A 10,207-nucleotide genomic window follows, 5' to 3' on the forward strand; every position below is an offset into this window, starting at 1 on the left:
GGTGCCCCCGGTGACCCCGCCCGGCTCGGCCGAGCCCCCGCCGCCCTCACGGGCCGCGTCGCGCCTGACACCATTTGAACGGCACGAGGGGCCCGCCTCGCTCCTATTGGCGGCGCCGTCCGCCCGTCAAGCCGCCCGCCGCCTTTCCATTGGTCGCGCCGGCCCCGGGGGGCGGGGCCCAGGGGCCGGCGCAGCGGTATAAAAGGCGGGGGCCGGGCGGGCGGGCGTTCAGTGTCTCCGCGCGACAGGTACGGGCGGGCGCGGGGGGCAGCGCGCGGGTGGGCGGGGCGGGCGGGAGCGCGCGGAGGGGCGGGCGGGGGGCGGTGCCGCGCGGGAGGGCGGGGCGGGGGCGCGCGCGGCGCTGGTGGCGCTGCCCGCCCGCGCCGTCCGTGCTCGGAGCGCGGCGGCGGCGGCGGCAGCAGCGGGAGCCCCCGGCGATGCCCGCGCTGCTCCCGCCGCTGGCCGCCCCCTGAAGACACCCCTCTCTATTTCCCCCCCTTCTCCAGCGACCTCAGGCTCTGTCCCCCCTTTTCCCCTTCCCCCCTCCCCTTTATTCCCTCCCCCCCCCCCGCCTCTTTATCCTCCTTCCTTACGACCCTCCGCACCCGCCCGGCTGCCGTGTGGATGCGGGCCGGGGTGCCTGGCTGCGCGGGCGGCGAGAGCCGATGCTGAGGGGCCGGAGGAGGATGGAGTGCACCCTCGATGCGCAGAGTTTGATCAGTATTTCCCTGCGGAAGATCCACAGCTCCCGCACGCAGCGAGGCGGCATCAAGCTCCACAAGAACCTGCTCGTCTCCTATGTGCTCCGCAACGCCCGGCAGCTCTACCTGAGCGAGCGCTACGCCGAGCTCTACCGCCGCCAGCAGCACTACCCCGACGGCGCCCCGCTCCTCGCCATGCCCGCCTGCCCACCGCCCGCCGCCGCCGCCCCGCCGGAGCTGGCGGCACTCCCGCTGCCCGCCGACACGCAGGACCGCGAGGCGCGGAGCTGCGGGGCTGCGCGGGGCGGCGCGGAGCTGCTGGAGGTGCCGGTGTGCGCGGCGCCCCCGGAGCTGCAGCGAGCGCCCTGCAGAGACTCGTCCCCGGGCTTCTACCGGGCAGCCGGCAGCGCCGGTCCCGGTGGCGGCGGCAGCGCGGCCCGGGGCTGCTCTACGCCGCCGGCTGTGACTTCGGGAGCGGCGGGGCCCCGCACTGTAGCAGCCGCACCACGGTGCTGGATTTGGACACTCACGTCGTGACCACGGTGGAGAACGGGTACTTGCACCAGGACTGCTGCTCGCAGTGCCCCTGCTGCTGCCAGCCGGCACCGGGGCTCGCCTCCCCGCCGCCCGCGCCCGGCACCAAGCGCAAGTATTACCCGGGGCAGGAGGAGGAAGAGGAGGGGGTGGAGGAAGGGGAGCCGGGGGGAGGCGGGGTGGCGGGCGGCCCCCCCTTCGCCCCGTGCACCAAACGCGCCCGCTTCGAGGAGTACAGCGCCGAGCACCCCCAGGACTCTTCCAACATCTCCAACTTGATCTCCATCTTCGGCTCCGGTTTCACGGGGCTGGTGAGCCGGCAGCAGGCGGACTCGGAGCAGCCCCTCAACGGGCAGCTGTGCAGCAAGCAGGCGCTGGCGAGCCTGGGAGCCTGGACTCGGGCCATCGTCGCGTTTTAGAGAGAAGTGGGGGAGCAGAGGGGGTGTGTGGGGGGTGTTGACAAAACGGGGGTGCGATCCGAGGGACGGCGGCTCCGGAGGGGGGACCCTGAAACAAAGGCAGGGAGGGGGGTTGGGGCGAGGGGAGGGGGGGTGCCGAGGGGTGCGCAGGGGAGGCGGGAGGGCAGAGCCGCGCTAGTGTTTTATAAATTGTACAATAAAGAAAAAAAAATCTAAGATCTTGGGACTTTATTTTTGCAGAGATGAGAGAAAAAATCAACAACAAAAACAAGCAAACAAACGAAAACAAAACAAAAAAAAAACAACAACGAAGCACCTATTTAAATAATCCTCTTTGTGTCCGCTCGGGTTCTCTTCACGGCGCGTTTCCCGGGGCCGGTGCTGGCGGCCGGTAGCGCCACGTGAGAGCCGGGACCGGCCCCGGGACCCCGCGGCGGGAGCGCCCCCGGCCCCGCTCCCCGCCCCGGGCCGCCCCGCGGGTCCCGCCGCCCCCGGCTCGGCGCGTTTCAGGGTGCGGACAGGGGAAAGCCGCTGCTGCCCCGTCGCTTTTGTGCGTTTCTTTATATATTTAAAAGAAAAGGAGAAAAAAAAAAAAAAAAAAGGCAGAAATGAAAACATTTCAACTTTCCTCCCAGAAGAAATGTGTGCGATGTGACTTCTTCCCACCGCTTGTGCCAGGGGAGCGCTGGAGGGTTCTGAGAGCTGAATTTGGGGAGGGTGGGAAGGGGAAAAACAGGGGCCGGGGGTCCCTCCGGGCTGCGCCCCGCCATGCCGGGGAGGGGGTGAGCCACCCCCGGCAGCCCGGAGCCTCCGTCTCGGTGTGTGCTTGTGATGCCGCAGGTAACCGTGTAGCACGACTCACGTCTCCAGTGTGTGTGTCGGGTCTGACTCTTTTTTTTCTTTCCCCCCCCCCCTTTTTTTTTTTTCTTAACTGTTCTGGTTTCAGCCTTCCCAATCATAAAACCAGCATTGTTTGGTCTTGTGAAGAGATTGTCTCCTGTAGAGTCTCTTGATTTTTTTTTTTTACATTGTTTTTTTAAAGAAAAACCTTTTGTTGTAAAAAGGTGGGTTTTCTGGTCGTCGTCCCCCCTCTTTTTTTTTTGCCCACTCCCAACTTCACTATCAGCACTGTGTGTAACTGAAGATGCTTTGCCAAACGGTCTGTTGGGGTCTTCTTTTTTTTTCCTGCTCCTTTTTCTTTGTTTGTAAGCCTGTATTTTTGTGCATATGGAATTGTATATCACCGGGTAAAACTGTTCAGATTTGTTTAAATTTATAATCTTAATAAAAAGTCGATTATAAAGTTGCTGTGCCCTTGCTTTCCTTCACCCCGCAGCCCGCTGAAGCCCCTCTCCTGAGCCACCGCTTCCCCTCTGCACCGGGGAGCCTTTGCCGAAACTCCGACACCCCCCCCGGCCCCGGAAAAACCCCTTTGTCTCCTCCCCAACACCATCCCGATTCACCCTCTCCCCACACACACACCCGCAGCCTCCCCGGCTGCCAGGATGCAACAAAAGCCCCCCCTTGGGTCTGGCCGTACCGCTCAAAGCGAGTCCCAGGTGGGGAAGGGGCCGGGGCTCGGGTCCCCTCCCCGCGCCCCGGGGCGGGGGGAGCAGCCAGGACCCCCTGGCCCTGCCTCGCCCCGCACCTGGGCAGCGCCGCCGCCTGCGCGCCCCCCGACGCGCTCGGAAGTTTTTTTTAAGTTGGAGTTTGTTATCCCCGCGCGGGGCCGCTGGGTGGTGCGGGCGGGTTTTCCTTTTTTCCCCCTTTTTGTGTGTGTGTTTTTCTCCTCCCCTCCTTTACCCCACAGGAACGAGCCGGGGCCGCTCCGCACCCCCTCAACAACCCCCGGCCACCTCAGGAGGGGAGATTTATTATTTCTTTTAACTCTGAGCATAACTCGCAGTTTCTAGCATGCAGCGCAAATCCCGCAGATAGAGCCGTCCCTCTACCCCCGCACCCCCAGCATCCTCGGGAACCCCCCCAAATCAACATATGGACAAAACCTCCCTTCCCAACCCCGCGCATCACCGCGGGAGCGCAACCTTCCCTCCTCCCGGGCCGAGAGCCCGAAGCCAGGGGATTGCGGAGCGGGGAGGGGTTGCGGAGGGGTCGCAGCCGCAGAGGAGCCGGAGCGCGGAGCCCCCGGCCCGGCTGCGCCCCCGCTCCGCGCCCCGCGCCCGCTCCGCGCCCGCAGCGCCCCCTGGCGCCCGCCGCGGGACCCGCAGCGCCCCGCGGGGCCGGGGGAACGGGGAGGGAGGGGGCGGCCCCGACCCCACCGTGGGGCAGAGGAAGGGGCAGGGGAGGCCGCGTTGTCCCCAGCCCCCGGTGCTGCTGCCCCGGGCCAGCCCTGTCCTGCTCAGGACGCCGCAGGGCTGAGCGCCGCTCCCCTCCGCTGCTGATCCTCCAAATAGCCTCCCCTCAAAAAAAATTACAATTGAAAATATAAGCCCTGTAACCCCCTGCCCAGGCGCAGAGGCACTGCGGGAGCACTGCTAAGCGCACTAGCGCTCTGCGAGACTAGAGCTCGATGCTTCGACCCGGGGAAATTTACCCATGGGGCCGTCGAGGATCGCCTTCCCTGCCCCGGCCTCTTGGGCCGGGACCCCCGGGGCCTCCACCGGCTGCATCCGCTCCCTTGCCCCGGGAGTCGAGGCTCCCCAGCACGGAGACGGCTGGAGAGGGGCCCCGGCAGTGGGATTAGCAGAAGCAGCAGCTCCTGCATCCATAGCCCTGGCTGCTGCAACACAATGTTTGGGGGAAGTTTGAAAACCCAGGTGCTTCTGAGGACGCCCACAGGTCAGCGCAGCCGGCTGCTGAATCTTAAACCCAAATCCTTTTCCCACAGCCCCTGCTCCAGGCAGCCCAGCCAGACGGGGGAGAGCTCGCTTTAGCCCAACAGCCACATGCACGCATTCATCACCCTTCCGAACCGCCTCCCATCTCCCAGACCTCGGGGTTTCCCGTGATAAAGGGGCCATCAGCAGGAGAAACCCCCGTTCCTGCAGGAGTCCACCACCCCAGGCGCACCTACCCCTCCAAATCTCCCCTCTCCCGGGGGCAGCCAGCTCTCGCCCGCCTTCACAGTGGAAGTTTCTGGGGCTTCACTCAAGGTTTCAAAGGCTGGAATTGGCAAAGACGCCTCCGCATCACCGGTACACACACGGGGAGGGGGAGTCGGGGTGCATATGCCACAGGGACACTCAAAAATCCCTGTCACTGAGGAACGAGGAGATCCCACAGCTCCGCGGAGCCGCGAAGACTCACACGCTCTCGGTGGCGCAGTTATTTATTTATTTTAAACGCTGGTACATGACATTTCTCTTCTTACGAAGGCGGCAGCAGCAGAAAGCCCATCACAGCCTCTCCTGAAAGCAGAGCCTGGAAACCAGAGTCTCATCTGCATATTCATAAGTACCTGATAAATTAATCATGATGGCAGAAGCATTCAGGCTAGAAGGGAGGTGACAGGGGAAGGTTGCACCCCCCAACACAAGCCCATCCTCACTCTCGCACACGCTCCTCGTCTTCCAGGCACAAAATGTTTTGATCCCTTCACAAGTCGGCTGAACCCCCTGGGTGCTGCGGGGAAGGGGGCTGTGCCCCCCCAACACCCCGGTAGGAACCCACCACCTCGCCCCCCAACCCCTCCGGTCCCTGGCTCCGGTGAGAAATGCAGAACAGATGGGCTGGAGCAGAGTGGAGGACCCAAAATCTGAGGGAGCTCAGCTGCCACCGCCGCACCCCCCGGCCCAGCCGTGCGCTCTGCTCTCACGCCAGCGCCTGTCCCCACACCAGCTCTGCCCCCAGCACGGTCCAGCGTGCCCCGGGACTGCCCGACCTTTAGCTGATGCTGAAGAGTTTGACCCTAAAAATCCTTCCATATCCTCTCTCCCCTTAGTGCTCTCCCGGCTGAGGGTGAACGAGCATCGCCAGCATTTTGTGCCCGGCAGCCCTGGAGCAGGAACAAGGCATGGAGGGGTCCTCTGGAAGGGACAGGTGGAGTGTGGCTGGCACTGAACGGCGGGAGGTGGGAGACGGGGAGAGTGAGGGGAGCGAGGGGAGTCCTGCACCGTGCCAAGGCAGAGGGAGCCCCGGCTCTGTGCACGCACCGCCCGCTCTGCCAGCTGCGAGACAGCTGTGGCTTTCCCTTCCCAGCGCAAAATGCTCTCCACAAGTAGATCCGGTGCTTGTGGTATCCTCAATGTCACCACACGGAACCCCGTCGGTCTGGGGGAAGAGTCACCCTACCCCGGGCAGAGATGCTGCCTCCGGTAACAGAGGCAGAAATTCAACCCGAGGCTGGAGCAGCGCCTGAGCCCACCCTGTTTTTCCAGAGAGCTGCCCTCAGCAGAGCGGGCAGGAAGGGCAGAAGGCACCTGGCAGCTGCCTGTAGAACTCAGGAGGGTCCAGATCTCGCTTGATTTCCCTGACCCAGCAGCAATTGCAGAGGTGGCTGCAGGGCTGGGCTGGACTCACCAACAGCAGAGGGTCAGCACAAACCCAGCACCCATCACAGTGCTCTGCCCTGCACCACCAGCACCCCATGGGCACTTGGAGGGCTCAGGTCTGGCATTAGGGAGTCATAGATCAAGCCCAGTGCCAAAGCCAGCGGTTCAGCCAAGTCCTCTTGCCACTGAAGCAGCTCAGCTTGGAGGAGGATGTCACTGCACATCCAACAGGTCTGTCCACACCAGGAGGGACGAGGAAGGACACAGTGATGGAGAACTGACCCTCTCATCTCCCAGACTGCCAGCCCAGCTCATCCCCGGGTCCCAGGGGGAGGTTGGGCACCCACCCGAGGAAAACCCACCCTCACACCATGGGCAAGCACCAATTCCCAGGTGCTGACCCACAGCTGGAGCAGCTCCATGTCCTCCTAAACCACAAATGCCAAGAACAAGCTCATATCCAGTCCCAGCAGCCCATCCCCAGAAGAGCAACTTTGTGCTCTGCAGAACTCAGTGCAGGATCTATCTGTCCTTCCTTCCATCTGTTGATTTTGAGTCAGATCCCTCCCATCTCATCTCCCCAGCTTAAACACGAATGAGCAGAAGAATATTTTGGGATCTGCACGTGTTAGCAGATGTTTGTAGGAGTCCCCTGCAGAGAGAGCAGTAGGAGAGCAATGGGGGACCCAGCAACATGGTCGAGAGGCTGCTGCTGTTAGCGGTCTGTTTAATATGTTGGGTTTGGTCTGGGCCTGGGTAATTAGCACCTAAGCAGTAATTATTCACACTTGGCCTTTCTATATCCTGCTTATAGATTTGATGATTAATGTTGCTCCTTGAGTTAAGCCTGCCCTGGATTTACCAGCACGCAGTGGGAAAGTTAAGGGAAGGCTGTTGTGTGTGGCAGAAGCTGCTGTCCCTCACATCGAACAGCAAAAACAGCACAATAGAAAAATTAGAGTAAAAAGCACTTTGCACAGAAGCAGCAGCCACTAAGCACAGAGCAGCCATCTCAGCAACACTCTGCCACCACCATCGACACACGAGGAGCTCGGTTGTACAGCAGGAGAAGCAAAAAACCTCCCTCAGCATTCAGAGCACACTGACGCCAAATGATTTGGGGGTTTACTGGCACCCCAGAGACACAAGCTGGACAGAGCCCTGCAGCAAAGCTCGGGTGCACAGACCCCCTCAGCCACCTTTCCATCACAGCAACACAATGAGGGGTCTGCAGAGAAGGACCTGCTGCCCCCACAAGCTGGGAAATGGGGAAAACAGCTGCTAACCACTCCACATTGGGACTTACACAGCTCAGCCAAGCAAAATCCATAAGCCAGTGGTGGGCTCACCTTCTCTCCTAGGCACTGGCTCCCCTGGTGTCACTGCTGGTCCTGGCGAGGGGGCTGCGCTGCCAGTGACAGTCCTGGTCACCTGCAGAGGGACCTGGAGCTGCTTTGCAGCACTGCTGACCAACACCCTTGGAGGCTGAGGGCTTCTCCAGCGCTCCTCAGGGCAAAAGACATTTCCAGCAGAGTTGCTCTCGGGGATTTCTATGCCAGGCAGGCAGGAGCTTAATCCAAGATCTTGGCCAATACCAAACAGCACACGGAGGTTGGCATGGAGTGAAGGAGATGGCCAAGGCCAGAGGCAGAGGAGAGGCAGAGCTGCCCTGGCTCCTTTTCCTCAGGGAAAACACTGAGTGACTCCAGATCCTATAGATAAAGGAGCAGAACACAGAGGGGGGAAGCCCCTACCAAAGCCTGCTCTTATCCTCACTCCTTGCCCCATGACTGGTCCAGCTGAGCAGAATCACCTGCCCCACACCTGCAGGGCATTAACCCCATCTGTGCTTCTGCCCAGAGGAGGGAAAAGGGTTTTCCCTGGGAAACTCCCACATCCATGATGCTTCTGTAGACCATTCCTACTCCCTGCAATTCTCCCTTTTCTGGGACTGAAGCTGCCCCTTCTTGCCTGGCTGGCAGATACCCCATCAGGCCAGATCCATATGTTTTCCCTCCATACCTGTTGTCCCAAACTCATGAGGACTCCTACGTACCAGAGCACAGCATCTGTACCGTGCCCCTGTTCTCACCTTTCCCATGTGGGAAGCTCCAGCAGATACTTCATGGCCCCACTGGGCTTAACCCCAACAGACAGGAGCAGTTTTTGGGCAACCCCACCTGCCTCAGGTCCCTGATTATTTCCACACTTCCATCCTGGGAGCTTGGTTTCTAATAAACAACCCCCAAAGCAGTGCTTTCTCTCTCTTTTCCTCACCAAAATGAGACTTTTGCATTGAAACGTGTGAAGCTGCATTTTTTTCCCTCCCTTTTTCCCCAGGTTTTGCAACATGAAAGTGGATGTTGATGTGAATGGAATTCTGAAATTGGAGACAGGGAAGTTCTGTGCTGGGAGGTGACTGTTTGCTCACAAAATCGCCCTTTTTCAAGCTCCCCGATGAAATTCTGCACAATTATTTTTGTCTCCTCCTCACCCAGCCAGCCCGGTGCCCTGCACTGCTCCTGCTTTTGTTTCTCCTCTTCTCCCTGGTGAGGATGAACAAAACACCAACCACTGCCCATGCCCACTCCTCCTCCTCCTCCTCCTCCTTTTCCTCCTCCTCCTCCTCCTCTCACAGCTGCCAGCGCAGCCCGGTACTACCCGCCTGGCAGAGTGCTGAGGATTCGGGGATATTCCAATGAACTCCCCCCCAGAAGAGAGCCAGGGCTGGTTGGATGCACAGCTCAGGGAAGGGCATTCCAGAAACTCACCCTTCTGTTTGCTTTGGTGCTGGAGAGAAAACACCAGCCCAAAATACGTGCAAAGGGACAGGCTTCATCCTCACCAGCCCTGTGCTGGTGTGAGGCAAGGGGAAGCTCTGCAGACAGATTCCAGCAGGACTCAGGCTGGGATGTGGGATGACCCTGCACAGGGGTAAAGTAGAACCCAGGGTGTCTGGGGAACTCTCAGGGCAAGAGGAGAATCCCCACATCCAGGCTCTGTATCTGCTCTCTTCCATGACCCATCTCCCCCCAGCTTGTGGTTCCCACAGCACCATGACCATCCCGGCTCTTCCACTCCCACATGAACCAGAAGGGAAGGACATGGCTGAAAAGCCCCAGAAGCTGGGACATGGAAACCCCAGGCTCTGTGGTGCTGTGACCTCGGCTCAGTCACATGAGAGATGAGGGGGAGGATTGAGCCTCCAGTTTCTCCCCCTGGAGTTACCACTGGATTAATTCAGCCTTAGGTTATTTCAGGAGCACTTACATCCAGAGATCTTTCAGCTTGGCCCGTCGGTGCCTGCAGGGTCAGACAGTGCCTCCGGCTTAAACCTGGGCTCGGGATCTGTTGACTCTGGAAAATCCTCAGGTTTTGGAGCACATCTATTAAAACAAGCAGTGCTGTGGCCATCCAGGCTCTTCCCCTTCTGCTCATGGACCATGGAGACCACAAGCTTCAATCTGGTGGGAGGAGAAGGGGAGCCGAGTGCCAGCCAGGGCGGATCAGCAATTCCCACGTGGTGCTCTGGATAGGGTGTGATCTTCTTTCTTTGTCCCATGATCCTCACCACAACAACAGGCAGTGACCAGAGCACCCAGATCCGTGATTGGGGTAGGCAGGATAAGGAGTGCAACCAAAGACTGGCAGATGGAAATGCTGCAGGAGGGAGGAAACCTGGTCCCTCTGACCCCAATTTCAAATTCTCCTTGGTTTTGGTACCTCAGGTTGCAGTAAATAGGACCACACCACCAGGCTGGGCGTAGGGGACACACAAGGAGCTGCTGGAAGCCAACCCATGCCCAGCTCCCTGGATTTCATCTTACTGGTGTATTTCCATCACCTCGTGCCCAGATTCACCGGGTTTGTACAGCAGGACGGTGTTTTTATCCTTGCTCTCCAGGTGGGAAAGGGAGGCAGTATCCTCAGGTAAGGGCACAGTGGGGCTCCATGTAGAGCAGGCAACTGAACCCACAGATCCCTAATCCGTCCCAACCAGTGGTAGCTCTCTCATGTGTATGAAATTTATGTTTCACTCTCTCCCCGGGGATTCATCTCCCTTCTTTCCCCTTTAATTATAAAAAATAGTAGGTTTGAGGTA

General features: G+C 60.1%; 1 protein-coding gene across 1 annotated transcript; it reads left to right on the forward strand.

Annotated features, from left to right (window-relative positions):
- The first annotated feature begins 391 nt into the window (after positions 1 to 391).
- On the forward strand, positions 392 to 2,957 carry IER5L (immediate early response 5 like). Its single transcript, XM_039561942.1, is given in 2 exon segments — positions 392 to 1,137; positions 1,140 to 2,957. Coding segments are annotated over 2 exon segments (987 nt in total). The 5' UTR covers positions 392 to 665; the 3' UTR covers positions 1,655 to 2,957.
- Positions 2,958 to 10,207: the final 7,250 nt, after the last annotated feature.

This window comes from Corvus cornix, chromosome 17 (assembly GCF_000738735.6).
Source record: "Corvus cornix cornix isolate S_Up_H32 chromosome 17, ASM73873v5, whole genome shotgun sequence".
NCBI lineage: Eukaryota > Metazoa > Chordata > Aves > Passeriformes > Corvidae > Corvus > Corvus cornix.